The sequence below is a fragment of the Mytilus galloprovincialis genome, chromosome 7 (genome assembly GCF_965363235.1).
Source record: "Mytilus galloprovincialis chromosome 7, xbMytGall1.hap1.1, whole genome shotgun sequence".
Classification (NCBI taxonomy): Eukaryota; Metazoa; Mollusca; class Bivalvia; order Mytilida; family Mytilidae; genus Mytilus; species Mytilus galloprovincialis.
In genome coordinates, this window is record NC_134844.1 from 97,965,484 (window position 1) to 97,982,176 (window position 16,693).

General features: G+C 35.0%; 1 protein-coding gene across 2 annotated transcripts in view; it reads left to right on the forward strand.

Annotated features, from left to right (window-relative positions):
- LOC143084058 (2-hydroxyacyl-CoA lyase 2-like) overlaps positions 1 to 16,693 on the forward strand; it is a 60,530-nt gene that overhangs the window by 7,981 nt on the left and 35,856 nt on the right. Inside the window, exons 3-7 of one of the 2 annotated variants that reach the window (XM_076260475.1) lie at positions 244 to 348; positions 2,358 to 2,436; positions 7,954 to 8,045; positions 10,230 to 10,368; positions 12,298 to 12,412. In XM_076260475.1, the coding sequence (XP_076116590.1) occupies positions 244 to 348; positions 2,358 to 2,436; positions 7,954 to 8,045; positions 10,230 to 10,368; positions 12,298 to 12,412 (530 nt within the window). Of the gene's footprint in view, positions 1 to 243; positions 349 to 1,045; positions 1,139 to 2,357; positions 2,437 to 7,953; positions 8,046 to 10,229; positions 10,369 to 12,297; positions 12,413 to 16,693 lie in introns of those variants that run through there. The other variant, XM_076260476.1, reaches the window with a different exon arrangement.

Sequence of the window (16,693 nt, forward strand, 5' to 3'; positions counted from 1 at the left end):
TAATGTGAGAGGTTTGATCAATGAATAAAATCAAGATTTTTGAAAAAAAGAGCAGATTACAGAAATAAAACTCCTCAGTTTGTCAGGGGTCTTTGAATCACAATCATAAGTGCCTTTTATGATATGATGATTTCAGAATCTACTGAACAATAATATAGAGTTCAAATAACATTCATACACTTTTATTGCTTCATAAAAATGTATACTTGGTAAAATGTCTTATGTTTATTTATTTTTCTGTAGGCACATGGTGTGAAATATGTATTTACCTTAGTTGGAGGACATATCTCACCTATCTTAGTGGCTTGTGAAAAGTTAGGAATGAAGGTTATAGATACTAGACATGAGGTAAGTTAGAGGACATATCTCACCTATCTTAGTGGCTTGTGAAAAGTTAGGAATGAAGGTTATAGATACTAGACATGAGGTAAGTTAGAGGACATATCTCACCTATCTTAGTGGCTTGTGAAAAGTTAGGAATGAAGGTTATAGATACTAGACATGAGGTAAGTTAGAGGACATATCTCACCTGTCTTAGTGGCATGTGAAAAGCTAGGAATGAAGGTTATAGATACTAGACATGAGGTAAGTTAGAAGACACATCTCACCTATCTTAGTGACATGTGAAAAGTGAGGAATGAAGGTTATAGATACTAGACATGAGGTAAGTTAGAGGACATATCTCACCTATCTTAGTGGCTTGTGAAAAGTTAGGAATGAAGGTTATAGATACTAGACATGAGGTAAGTTAGAGGACATATCTCACCTATCTTAGTGGCTTGTGAAAAGTTAGGAATGAAGGTTATAGATACTAGACATGAGGTAAGTTAGAGGACATATCTCACCTGTCTTAGTGGCTTGTGAAAAGTTAGGAATGAAGGTTACAGATACTAGACATAAGGTAAGTTAGAAGACACATCTCACCTATCTTAGTGGCTTGTGAAAAGTTAGGAATGAAGGTTATAGATACTAGACATGAGGTAAGTTAGAGGACATATCTCACCTATCTTAGTTGCTTGTGAAAAGTTAGGAATGAAGGTTATAGATACTAGACATGAGGTAAGTTAGAGGACATATCTCACCTATCTTAGTGGCTTGTGAAAAGTTAGGAATGAAGGTTATAGATACTAGACATGAGGTAAGTTAGAGGACATATCTCACCTGTCTTAGTGGCTTGTGAAAAGTTAGGAATGAAGGTTACAGATACTAGACATAAGGTAAGTTAGAAGACACATCTATATAAAAAAGATGTGGTATGAATGCCTTTGAGACAACTCTCCACAAGAGACCAAAATGACACAGAAATTAATAACTATAGGTCACCATACAGCCTTCAACAATGAGCAAAGCCCATACTGCATAGTCAGCTGTAAAAGGCACTGAAATGACAATGTGAAACAATGCAAACAAGAAACCTAAAGGTACACAGGTGTAACAGTTGACATATGTCCTACACGTGTTAAATTTGACTCATGTACTACACAGGTGTAAGAATTGACGCCTATCCTACACATGTGTAAAAATTGACATGTGTACTACACAGGTGTAAGAGTTGACATATGTGCTACACAGGTGTAAAAATTGACATATGTACTACACAGGTTTTAGAGTTGACATATGTCCTACACATGTGTAAAAGCTGACATGTGTACTACACAGGTGTTAGTGTTGACATATATCATTCATGTAAGAACAGAAGAAGTTTAGTATATATGTATTTACAAATGAATTACAGGTATTTAAAATTTGTACATTATGTAAATGTTTTAAGATTTTCCAGCTATGTAATTGTTTAATTTTTTAAGATTTTCCAGCTATGTAATTGTTTAATTTTTTAAGATTTTCCAGCTATGTAATTGTTTAATTTTTTAAGATTTTCCAGCTATGTAATTGTTTAATTTTCTATAATTTACCCAACACACATGTTTCTAAGATTTGTTCTTTTTTAATTGTTTAATTTTATTATTTATAACGCATGTGTTATATACTACAATAAACATACTATATAAGGCAGCAACCATTTGATTTTTTTTTTGGGGGGGGGGGCTATGGTTTAAAAAAAAAAAAAAGTTTGTTTCCAGTTTTTGGAGAAAAAATGATTTGTTTTTGATTCTGAGAAAAAAAAATTGTTTGTTTCACCCTCAGCTGCCACTATATGAAATGCTAAAATTGAAAGAAAAAAATTGTTTTCGACTTGTCGCGAAAAAAATGGATTGTTTTTCACCACAGGCGAAAAAAAAAAATTTGTCCAGAAAAAAAAACCATAGCCCCCCCAGAAAATCAAATGGTTGCTGCCTAAATGATTAAACTTGAAAAATGTTTTAAATATGTGTTTAATAAGTACATAACTAATTTAGGTAACAGCTGTTTTTGCTGCAGATGCTGTTGCTAGGATGTCAGGTACAGTGGGTGTAGCAGCTGTCACAGCAGGTCCAGGTATGTAAATAGACCAGTCAAGTAAGGTCCACTGTCACAACAGGTCCAGGTATGTTGATCAATCACTTTAGTAAGGTCCACTGTCACAGCAGGTCCAGGTACACTACAGCTTGGGTGGATTTTGCTTTATCCACCGGCCCACCATGGGAGTGGGCACCGGGTGGGCAAAATTTGTTCCTTGTCCACTCTGCCCACCTGTAGGAGTAGGCATTCAATTTCTTTTGTATCATCTAAAGACTTGCAAGTACAATCATTTGAAAAAAGCAGATAAGCATTTTTATACCCCACGCAACAATGTTGCAGAGGGTATAATGTTTTTGACCCGTCCTTCCGTCAGTTCGTCCGTCAGTCCGTCCGTCAGTCCGTCCGTCAGTCCGTCCGTCCGTCTGTCAGTCCGTCAGTCCTGTTTCTTGTCATCGCAACTCCTCTCAAACCACACAACAGAATTTCACGAAACCTTTTCAGATAATAAGGACATACTATGTAGTTGTGCATATCGACAGGAAATTGCGATTCAATTTTTTTTCTAGGAGTTGCGCCCCTTTGAACTTATTTACTTTAATGTACTACTGCAACAGTTTGTCATCGCAACTCCTCTCAAACCACACAACAGAATTTCACGAAACCTTTTCAGATAATAAGGACATACTATGTAGTTGTGCATATCGACGGGAAATTGCGATTCAATTTTTTTCTAGGAGTTACGCCCCTTTGAACTTATTTACTTTAATGTACTACTGCAACAGTTTGTCATCGCAACTCCTCTCAAACCACACAACAGAATTTCATAAAACCGTTTCAGATAATAAGGACATACTATGTAGATGTGCTTATCGACAGGAAATCACAATTCAATTTTTTTTCTAGGAGTTACATCTCTTTGAACTTATTTGCTTTAAGGTACTACTTCAACAGTTTGTCATCGCAACTCCTTTGAAACTACATAACAGAATTTCATGAAACCTTTTCAGATAATAAGGACATACTATGTAGATGTGCATATCGACAGGAAATCACGATTCAATTTTTTTTCTAGGAGTTACACCTCTTTGAACTTATTTGCTTTAAGGTACTACTTCAACAGTTTGTCATCTCAACTCCTCTGAAACCACACAACAGAGATTCATGAAACTTTGTAGATAATAAGGACATACTACGTAGATGTGCATATCAACAGGAAATTACGATTCAATTTTTTTCTAGGAGTTATGCCCCTTTGAACTTATTTGCTTCAATGTACTTCTGTAACAGTTTGTCATCTCAACTCCTCTGAAAACACACAACAGAATTTCATGAAATTTTGTAGATAATTTAAGGACATACTATGTAGATGTGTTTATTGACAGGAAATTATTATTCAGTATTTTTTCTTATACAATTTTTTTTCCTTATACTTATTTAATTTCTCCAATGACAATGTGCTCACTAAGGTTCTTTAATTAATCAATATTTTTACAAAAAAGATATAATAGCTAGAGTGGGCACGGGTGGACTGCCCACGGTGAGCAGGTGGAAAAAGCAAAATCCACACGGGCTGTTGTGTATGTTGAAAGACCAGTCAAATAAGGCCCGCTGTTACAACAGGTCCAGGTATGTTGATAGATCAATCAAGTAAGGTCCACTGTCACAGCAGGTCCAGGTGTGTTGAGAGATCAGTCAAGTAAGGTCTCCTGTCAAAGCAGGTCCAGGAATCTTGATAAATCAGTCAACTAAGGTCCATTGTCTCAACAGGTCAAGGTATGTTTATAGATCAGTCAAGTAAGGTCCACTGTCACAGCAGGTCCAGGTATGTTGAAAGAACAGTCTGGTAAGGTCCCCTGTCCCAACAGGTCTAGGTATGTTGAAAGATCTGTCAAGTAAAGTTCACTGTCACTGTCTGGACCTGCTGTGACAGTGGACCTTATTTGACTGATCTATCAACATACCTGGACCTGTTGTGACAGGGGACCTTACTTGACTGATATATTAACATACCTGGACCTGCTGTGATAGGAGACCTTACTTGACTGATCTATCTACATACCTGGACCTGCTGTGACAGGGGATCTTACATGACTGATCTAGTCACATACCTGGACCTGTTGTGACAGTGGACCTTATTTGACAGATCTATCAACATACCTAGACCTGTTGGGACAGGGGACCTTACTTGACTGATCTATCAACATACCTAGACCTGTTGGGACAGGGGACCTTACTTGACTGATCTTTCAACATACCTGGACCTGTTGTGACAGTGGACCTTACTTGTTGATAGATCAGTCAAGTAAGGTCCACTGTCACAACAGGTCCAGGTATGTTGAAAGATCAGTCAAGTAAGGTCCCCTGTCCCAACAGGTCTAGGTATGTTGATAGATCAGTCAAGTAAGGTCCCCTGTCCCAACAGGTCTAGGTATGTTGATAGATCTGTCAAATAAGGTCCACTGTCACAACAGGTCCAGGTATGTGACTAGATCAGTCATGTAAGATCCCCTGTCACAGCAGGTCCAGGTATGTAGATAGATCAGTCAAGTAAGGTCTCCTATCACAGCAGGTCCAGGTATGTTAATATATCAGTCAAGTAAGGTCCCCTGTCACAACAGGTCCAGGTATGTTGATAGATCAGTCAAATAAGGTCCACTGTCACAGCAGGTCCAGACATGTTGATATATCAGTCAAGTAAGGTCCTCTGTCACAGCAGGTCCAGGTAGGTTGATAAATCAGTCAATTAAGGTCCATTGTCACAGCAGGTCCAGGTGTGTTGATAGATCAGTCAATTAAGGTCCATTGTCCCAACAGGACCAGGTATGTTGATAAATCAGTCAAGTAAGGTTCACTGTCACAGCAGGTCCAGGTGTGTTGATAGATCAGTCAAGTAAGGTTCCATGTCCCAACAGGTCCAGATATGTTGATAAATCAATCAAGTAAGGTCCCCTGTCCCAGCAGGTCTAGGTGTGTTGATAGATTAGTCAAGTAAGGTCCCCTGTCACAGCAGGTCTAGGTATGTTGATAGATCAGTCAAATAAGGTTGCTGTTACAACAGGTCAAGGTATGTTGATAGATCAGTCAAGTAAGGTTCACTGTCACAGCAGGTCCAGGTATGTAGATAGATCAGTCAAATTAGGACACTGTTACAACAGGTCAAGGTATGTTGATAGATCAGTCAAGTATAGTCCATTGTCCCAACAGGTCCAGGTATGTTGATAGATCTGTCAAATAAGGTCGCTGTCCAAACAGGTTAAGGTATGTTGATAGATCAGTCAAGTAAGGTCCACTGTCACAGCAGGTCCAGGTATGTAGATGGATCAGTCTAGTAAGGTCCACTGTCACCACAAGACCAGGTATGTTGATAAATCAGTTAAGTAAGGTCCACTGTCACAGCAGGTCTAGTTATGTTGATAGATCAGTCAAGTAAAGTCCCCTGTCCCAAAAGGTCCAGATATGTTTATAGATCAGTCAAGTAAGGTCCACTGTCCCTAAAGGTACAGGTATGTTGTTAGATCAGTCAAGTCAGGTCTATTGTCATAACAGGTCCAAGTATGTTGAAAGATCAGTCAAATAAGGTCCACTGTCACAACAGGTCTAGGTATGTTGATAGATCAGTCAAGTAAGGTCCACTGTCACAGCAGGTCCAGGTATGTTGATAGATAAGTCAAATAAGGTCCACTGTCACAACAGGTCTATGTATGTTGATAGATCAGTCAAGTAAGGTCCCCTGTCCTAACAGGTCCAGGTATGTTGATAGATCAGTCAAATAAAGTCCACTGTCACAACAGGTCCAGGTATATTGATAGATCAGTCAAATAAAGTCCACTGTCACAGCAGGTCCAGGTATGTTGATAGATCAGTCAAAAAAGGTCAACTGTCACAACAGGTCCAGGGATGTTTATAGATCAGTCAAATGAGGTCCACTGTCACAGCAGATCCAGGTATGTTGATAAATCAGTCAAGTAAGGTCTACTGTTACTGCAGGTCCAGGTATGTTGATAGATCAGTCAAGTATGGTCCACTGTCACAACAGGTCCAGGTATGTGGATATATCAGCCAAGTAAGGTCCACTGTCCCAACAGTTCCAGGTACGTTGATAGATCAGTCAAATAAGGTTCCCTGTCACAGCAGGTCCAAGTGTGTTAATAGATCAGTCAAGTAAGGTCCCTTGTCACAACAGGTCCAGGTATGTTGATAAATCAGTCAAATAAGGTCCACTGTCACACCAGGTCCAAGTGGGTTAATAGATCAATCAAGTAAGGTCCCCTGTCACAACAGGTCCAGGTATGTTGATTGATCAGTCAAGTAAGGTCCATTGAAACAACAGGTCCAGGTATGTTGATAGATCGGTCTAATAATGTTTATTATTGCAACAGGTTCAAGTATGTTGATTGTCCAGTCAGTGTAACTAAATGTTATCTGGTGATTGTCTAGTCAGTGTAACTAAATGTTATCTCTTGATTTTCCAGTCATTGTAACAAAATGTTATTTCTTTATTGTCCAGTTAGTGTAACTAAATATCATCTGTTGATTGTCCAGTATGTGTTACTAAATGATATCTCTTGATTGTCCAGTCAGTGTAACTAAATATTATTTAGGGATTGTCCAGTGAGTGTAACTAAATGTTATCTCTTGATTGTCCAGTGAGTGTAACTAAATGTTATCTCTTGATTGTCAAGTCAGTGTAACTAAATGTTATCTCTTGCTTGTCCAGTCAGTGTTACTTAATGTTATTTCTTTATTGTCCAGTCAGTGTAACTAAATATCATCTGTTGATTGTCCAGTCAGTGTTACTTAATGTTATCTCTTGATTGTCCAGTCAGTGTAACTAATATTATCTCTTGATTGTCCAGTCAGTGTAACTAAATATCATCTGTTGATTGTCCAGTCAGTGTAACTTAATGTTATTTCTTTATTGTCCAGTCATTGTAACTAAATGTTATTTCTTTATTGTCCAGTCAGTGTAACTAAATATCATCGGTTGATTGTCCAGTCATTGTAACTAAATGATATCTCTTGATTGTCCAGTCATTGTAACGAAATGTTATTTCTTTATTGTCCAGTCAGTGTAACTAAATATCATCGGTTGATTGTCCAGTCAGTGTAACTAAATGTAATCTCTTGATTGTACAGTCAGTGTAACTAAATGATATATCTCTGGATTGTCAAGTCAGTATAACTAAATGTTATCTTTTGATTGTACAGTCAGTGTTACTTAATTTTATCTCTTGATTGTCCAGTCAGCGTAACTAAATGATATATCTCTGGATTGTCAAGTCAGTATAACTAAATGTTATCTTTTGATTGTACAGTCATTGTTACTTAATTTTATCTCTTGATTGTCCAGTCAGTGTAACTAAATGTTATCTCTTGATTGTCCAGTCAGTGTTACTAAATGTTATTTCTTTTTTGTCCAGTCATTGTAACTAAATGTTACCTTTTGATTGTCCAGTGAACATAACTAACTTATTTCTGTTGATTGTTGATTATTTTAATGGGAAATTGTTTTTTTTTCCGAGTCAGATATGATTCTACAGATTTAAATTTCAGGATTGACAAACACAGTTACGGCAGTGAAAAATGCTCAGATGGCTGAATCCCCTGTTTTGTTAATAGGTGGCGCTGCAGCCACATTACTAAAGGTAATCATCTTCAGTCTTCAACCTTTATTAGCTGCAATGATATATTAAATATTTCTTAATTTGCCTGGTATATTGATATAAAGTTGACATTGAATATTTATCAATAAGATCTTGGTATGTTCGGAAGAACTTTTTTTTAGAAAAAGGAGGAGACATTCTTTGACATACCCCTGGTTGATTTGCTTTTTGCTTAGTTATTTGTATTGTTTAAGACCATTCAACTTGTATCTGTTGAGATGGCTTTCAGGATATAGATAAAATACATATAAAAAGATGTGGTATGATTGCTAATGAGACAAATCTCCATCCAAGTCACAATATGTCATAGTAAACCATCATATATGTAGATCAAAGTACAGTCTTCAACAAGAGGCTTGGCAACCTATAAAGGGCCCAAAAAAGTACTAGTGTAATACCATTTAAACATGGAAACCAAAGGTCTAATCTATATAAATAACGACAAACAAGAAACACTTATGTATCACATAAAAGACCCAATAAATACTGAACATCAGACATGAGGGAGGTGCCCTAAAAGATATAGATCAATAACAACTTTTATTTTTATTTCAGGGAAGAGGTGCCCTACAGGATATAGATCAATAACAACTTGTAAATTTTTATTTCAGGGAAGAGGTGCCATACAGGATATAGACCAATAACAACTTTTATTTTTATTTCAGGGAAGAGGTGCCCTACAGGATATAGATCAATAACAACTTGTAAATTTTTATTTCAGGGAAGAGGTGCCTTACAGGATATAGACCAATAACAACTTTTATTTTTATTTCAGGGAAGAGGTGCCCTACAGGATATAGAACAATAACAACTTGTAAATTTTTATTTCAGGGAAGAGGTGCCTTACAGGATATAGACAAATAACAACTTGTAAATTTTTATTTCAGGGAAGAGGTGCCTTACAGGATATAGATCAATACCAACTTTTATTTTTATTTCAGGGAAAAGGTGCCCTACAGGATATAGATCAATGACAACTTGTAAATTTTTATTTCAGGGAAGAGGTGCCTTACAGGATATAGACCAATAACAACTTTTATTTTTATTTCAGGGAAGAGGTGCCCTACAGGATATAGATCAATAACAACTTGTAAATTTTTATTTCAGGGAAGAGGTGCCTTACAGGATATAGATCAATAACAACTTGAAAATTTTTATTTCAGGGAAGAGGTGCCTTACAGGATATAGATCAATAACAACTTTTATTTTTATTTCAGGGAAGAGGTGCCCTACAGGATATAGATCAATAACAACTTGTAAATTTTTATTTCAGGGAAGAGGTGCCTTACAGGATATAGATCAATAACAACTTGTAAATTTTTATTTCAGGGAAGAGGTGCCTTACAGGATATAGATCAATAACAACTTTTATTTTTATTTCAGGGAAGAGGTGCCCTACAGGATATAGATCAATAACAACTTGTAAATTTTTATTTCAGGGAAGAGGTGCCTTACAGGATATAGACCAATAACAACTTTTATTTTTATTTCAGGGAAGAGGTGCCCTACAAGGATATAGATCAATAACAACTTGTAAATTTTTATTTCAGGGAAGAGGTGCCTTACAGGATATAGATCAATAACAACTTTTATTTTTATTTCAGGGAAGAGGTGCCCTACAGGATATAGATCAATAACAACTTTTAAATTTTTATTTCAGGGAAGAGGTGCCTTACAGGATATAGACCAATAACAACTTTTATTTTTATTTCAGGGAAGAGGTGCCCTACAGGATATAGATCAATAACAACTTGTAAATTTTTATTTCAGGGAAGAGGTGCCTTACAGGATATAGACCAATAACAACTTTTATTTTTATTTCAGAGAAGAGGTGCCCTACAGGATATAGATCAATAACAACTTGTAAATTTTTATTTCAGGGAAGAGGTGCCTTACAGGATATAGATCAATAACAACTTGTAAATTTTTATTTCAGGGAAGAGGTGCCTTACAGAATATAGATCATTAACAACTTTTATTTTTATTTCAGGGAAGAGGTGCCTTACAGGATATAGACCAATAACAACTTTTATTTTTATTTCAGGGAAGAGGTGCCTTACAGGAAATAGATCATTAACAACATGAACAATAACAATTTGTAATTCATTTTAGGGAAGAGGTGCCTTACAGAATATAGATCATTAACAACTTGTAATTTCATTTTAGGGAAGAGGTGCCTTACAGGATATAGACCAGATGTCTTTATTTAAACCTTTATGTAAATACTGTGCTACAATCACAAAAGTTAGAGATATCGTGCCTACATTGAAAACAGCTTTAAATGAGGCCCAGTCTGGCACACCAGGTAAGCTTTCATGTCTTTACGAGATACAACTTTTGAATAAACCAAGTCTGGCACACTAGGCAGGATATAGTACCGATACCGGTACCAGTATGGCACACCATACAATTAAGGTTTCTTGTAGACAGCTTTCAAATAAGCCAGGTCTGGAACACTTGGCAGGATATAGCTTGGATTACCCTTTTATATTTTTACACCTTTTATTAGCTGTATTATCTTCTAAACCTTTGATTACCCTGTAATATCTTCTGCACTTCTGATTACTTTTTAATATCTTCTACACCTTTTTTGACCCTGAAATATATTCTACACCTTTGTTGACCCTGAGGTAACTTCTTTACCTTTGATCCACCTGTGATAAATTCTACACCTTTGATTTCTTTGTAATATCTTATCAATTTTTGTTAACTCTGTGATGTTGAACATATCTATCCAATCAAACTAGAGATAAAGGATACAAAAGATACAAATGTGTCATATCTTGACTTATGTGTTACATATTTGTTTTTCGTTCATTTTTTTACATAAATAAGGCCGTTAGTTTTCTCGTTTGAATTGTTTTACATTGTCTTATCTGGGCCTTTTATAGCTGACTATGCGGTATGGGCTTTGCTCATTGTTGAAGGCCGTACGGTGACCTATAGTTGTTAATGTCTGTGTCATTTTGGTCTTTTGTGGATAGTTGTCTCATTGGCAATCATACCACATCTTCTTTTTTATATTACATCTAGAAACTTACAATGAGGGTCGGTTGAAAACAAAACTTTACGACAAAAGAGATATGATTTCAGCTTCCCAATTGTGAACTTTCCATTTCTATGAAGCAACATTCCAGCAGTTCATGCATAGGGATTATATATCTCCCAATTGATACGATATTCCCAGGCTTGTGTTTCCTATCATAATTTCTGCGATAGAGGATTGCTGCTCACAAGGAAGATATTAAACAAAGAGATCCAAATGATGAAGTTGAAATTATCCCTTGGTTAATTTTAGGGACGCCCATCACGAGTTGGTTGACCATTATGGAATAACCTTTTCACAGATGATATTGGATATGTTTCTAATGTCATAACTACAATACCCTTCCCTTTTTACGAATGTGACTTACCCAATTAGACTATTTACCGGATTTGTAATAATATAAGCAACACAACGGGTGCAACATGTTGAGCAGGATTTGCCTACCCTTCTGGAGCATCTGATATCACCCCTAGTTTTTGGTTGGGTTGGTGTTGCTTAGTTTTTAGTTTTCTAAGTTGTATCTTCTGTACTATTATTTGTCTGTTTGTCTTTTTATTTTTAGCCATTGTGTTGTCAGTTTATTTTCAATCTATAGAGTTTGACTGTCCCTTTGGTATCTTTCGCCCCTCTATTATACACATATGACATTGTTTTACAGGTTAGTGTTAAGTTTCCCATTGATGTATTATACCCATATTTTAGAGTTCCAGTTTTTGTTGAGTTTCCCATTGGTGTATTATACCCATCATATGACATAGTTTTCAAGGTCAAGTTTTTGTCGAGTCTCCCATTGATGTATATTACATATTTTACAGGTCCAGTTTTTGTCGAGTCTCCCATTGATGTATATTACATATTTTAGAGTTCCAGTTTTTGTTGAGTTTCCCATTGATGTATTATACCCATATGACATAGTTTTCAAGGTCAAGTTTTTGTCAAGTCTCCCATTGATGTATATTACATATTTTACAGGTCCAGTTTTTGTTGAGTTTCCCATTGATGTATTATACCCATATGACATAGTTTTCAAGGTCAAGTTTTTGTCGAGTCTCCCATTGATGTATATTACATATTTTACAGGTCCAGTTTTTGTTGAGTTTCCCATTGATGTATTATATCCATATGACATAGTTTTCAAGGTCAAGTTTTTGTCGAGTCTCCCATTGATGTATATTACATATTTTACAGGTCCAGTTTTTGTTGAGTTTCCCATTGATGTATTATATCCATATGACATAGTTTACTCACAGCTAGGTGTGAAGGAGAATGGACCTGTAAATTTTGTTCAACGAATAATTAATTGGTAAGTCATAAATTGATTGAAAAAAAAATACATTGGTCTGACATAAATAAAGTTAACTGTAACCTTATGGTTAAGTGTTCTTTGGAATTAATATGAAAGTTGAAGGTTATCATGGCCTTTAACTGGCAAAACTTTATTTTCATATTTTAAGTAGAGCTTATTTGTTGAAGCACTATGTCACTCTCTGTTAAAAGAATTCAGAATATTTCAAACATAAGACAGTTAAGAGGTTTACTTATGTATCTATATATATCCATTGTTGTTGCATGCTGACACCAAGACGATTAAGAGGTGTATACTTATGTATCTATATATATCTATTGTTGTTGCATGCTGACACCAAGACGATTAAGAGGTGTATACTTATGTATCTATATATATCTATTGTTGTTGCATGCTGACATCAAGACGATTAAGAGGTGTATACTTATGTATCTATATATATCTATTGTTGTTGCATGCTGACACCAAGACGATTAAGAGGTGTATACTTATGTATCTATATATATCTATTGTTGTTGCATGCTGACACCAAGACGATTAAGAGGTGTATACTTATGTATCTATATATATCTATTGTTGTTGCATGCTGACACCAAGACGATTAAGAGGTGTATACTTATGTATCTATATATAACTATTGTTACTGCATGATGACATCAAGATGGTTTTCTGGTTGTTTGTGATGCTATTTTATAATTGACCTTTACTTTTTTGGTAAATTTTGTCATAAGGTCGTTGTCATATTGACAAATTACTCACATTTTTTTTTACTCTAAATTTCATAAAGAAAAAATTCAAGCAAATCTATTTATGAAAAAGTTGCATTCTGTAGGATCAATTCATAATTGAGATATATGAAAAGTTTTATGCTCGTTCAAGTTGATTTATTAAAGTTATAGAAATAATTAAGGTGACTATCTGAATTTAATCAGATATGAAATTCTAGCTTTTTTTTCTCCTATTTATTTAATCTTTTAATTTGACAGCAATGAACCAAACTATCAAATAACTGGCATTATGTAATAATAATACATAATTGTGATAGATGGGCAGTTTAAGAACAGTATAGACTAAATTCAAAGGTGGAGACTGAGTCGAGACAGGTCCAGACTGTTACTGACAGGTCCAGACTTGTACTGACAGGTCTAGACTGAGTCGAGACTGGTCAAGACAGGTTAAGACTTGTCCAGACATATTGAGACTTCACATAGCCAAAATTAGCCTAATTTAATCATACTTAATAAGTAAAGTAGAGACCGCAGTTGAGTGCAGTTAAGTACTGTTAAGTAAGGTAAAGATTATGTTGAGTGTTGTCAAGTAAAATCTGTGCTCGACTGGTCAGGACAAAATGTAGTCTTTTCAGAGTGAGTAGTATGTAGTGATAGCTCAATGAGAAATATTCATAGAACCAAGATGTAGATGATAGCCAAACTATACATATCATTTTATATTTAGTGTGTTATAATAGCAGATTCCTTTTTCTAGTAAAACATAGCTGGTCCATACCAGACCTTTAGACTTAATTTTTTTTTTCACTTATGTTTCAGTCTAGTATCTGCAGGTGATAAAAAAGACCAGAGTGTATTGTCTCTTTTCGAGTTTTCTTAATTTTTGCAGTTGCCTGATCATAGTCATAGTGATTGAGAATCTAACATTGTCTAATGCATACATATGTGTCAAATGTTACTGTATATTTAGAAATTATTGCAATGTTTTTCTTATTGCGAAAAATGCAACAGGATTATTAATACACAAATTTAAATTCAATTTTTTTTATGTGAATTAAACAGGATTTTTTCAACATCACAAGAATTAAAAACACTTTTGAGTGAAAAATTACCAAATCCACTGGTGGTAAGCGGATGGTCGTAACTAAAAGTTACGACCATCCGGAGATGGGAGACAACTCTAGGCATAAGTTTTTCTTTTCCGATTTTTGTGCACTAAAAGGTTCATTTGAACCAAACCGCTTGTCTCGTACATACTATTCGACAGTCCGGTGATATTAAAACCAAATTTGATGCATTAAAACATTCCAATTTTCGTAAAATAGTCATTCAAAAATTCAAGCATGATGGTCGTAACTAAAAAAACAAAATATTGAGGATGGTCGTAACTTAAATTTGTGATGGTCGTAACTCTGTTTTAAATAAGACCGAATAAGGCAAGTCAAGAATTTTAAACGTGTCTTTTATTATATGCATACTAGTATTTCATATGATGTACTTCTGAAGATTTTTTTTTCATTTTTTTACATACAATGTAAAATAAAGCAATTTCAATGCGTGTAACACTTATCAATTCAGAAATTTTAAAAGTTTTCAAATATTAGTTTTGGGGAATTTTGATTAAAGTTCGATTTAAAATTCCAATTTTTTCAAATGTAACCGAACCAGTCAAGAGTTCTAAACGTGTCTTCTGTTATATGAATATATCATATATCATATTATATATTTGTGAAGTTGTTTTCACCAAATAATAAAAACTAGATGGAGAGAGGGATACCTGTAAAGAAGAAAATTGGAACGAATCGAACGAAACAATACAAAATGAAATGAACAGTCATATATTCTTAAAATATAATGTATAAAATTAATAAAGAGGCAAATAGTTAAATTAATGTAAGCGGTTAAATTCATTAACAATGTAAATTTCTCAAAAGTGGAGAAATCATTTTAAAACAAGAAACACAGCTCTGGTTATGATCATTCTTTGTTAGAAATAAAAAGCACAAAATGTATCAAATACATGTAATTGTTTAAATTACAAAATAAATGAGTTTAAGAAACAAATTAACAAATTGGACATCACATGAAATAGCAGTATCCTAATTTTTTTTCCGATTGGAATTCGCATCTATTGCAAACATAAACTTTTTGAGGATGTACTTACTAGTTAATTTTTTTAAATCTTCAATTGAAGAATGATACATTAAGTCGAAAGAGTATTAATAAGGAGTCAAAATAAGCTTAACATATTGATAGGTTATGAAGGTCGTTATCGAGACTAGAGCATACCCGCGAATTCGCAGGTCCGTACCTGAGTTTTAAAAAGAACATACGCTTTATTTTTAGCCTGGATGCTTAGACGTCATATTGTTGTTTGGTGAAATCAAGCTGATAATCAGGTGCACAGTAATGCCCAATGACGAAGTCCATGAGTAGCTTGTAGCCATTCATACAATGTAAACATATAACTTACACATGATTTTCAACCTGCATACCGGGATTTGTATGTAATAATTGCCGCAGTACATTTAGTTTGACCTAAGTCTTTGTAACATTATCCTGGCTACAAACAAGTATTTTATTTTACTCTTAAATTCAGTGCATGTAGCAGTGTAAAATATATATCAACAATTTTCCTACTTTCGAAGTTAACACAATGATCATTGCGACACCATGGATTCAGTTTTCATTCCGTACCAATACTTAGAACTAATATCAATACTATACAGCAATATATTATTGTTATGTAATCGATAAAAAATAACGACAACACGTAATAAAATCCTGGGTTGAGTTCAATATCGTAGCGGCTACGTAGCTGCTATCAATATCTATGTAACAACTAGTCTATAGCTGCAGTGGCGGATCCAGGGGGGGGGGTTCCGGGGGTGCGCACCCCCCCTTTATTTTTGCCGATCAATGCATTTGTATCGGGACATATGTTTTGCACCCCCCTTTGCCCTGGGTTAGCATGGGTTAGCACCCCCCTTTCGAAAATTCCTGCATCCGCCCCTGAGCTGCATGTTCAATCGTCAAGATCTACGTAGCACTACGTAGCAGCTACGATATTGAACTCAACCCTGACTCAGAAGTGCATTTGTGGATTCTATTTCCTCATGAACGACCAAAAGACGAATATTTGAAGGCCAATAGTTTATAAGACAATAACAATTTAAAAAAAGTCAAGGAGTAAACAAAGACTCAAAAACTCTAAGACATAAGAGCTGCAATAAATGATTTAAAGATGGTTGTCAGACTGTACGTTTAATAATTTCATCTGCCGACATGATTGCAGATAAAAAAAAAGTCGTAAATAAAAAATACTAAAAACAAATATAAGGGAATACACGTGCATTTAATAATTTAATGCCTTAACGTACAGAAAAAAATATATCAATTCTCAACCCTAACATACTTTTTGGCTTAATGCGAGTTGATTAAATTGATGCACTTAATAAATTTGTAAAATCAAAGTTACAAAGGGGTAGTGAAAAATTCATTATACCAGAAATGAGCATTTTAGATGTAAATATGTATTTAAAAAAACTTG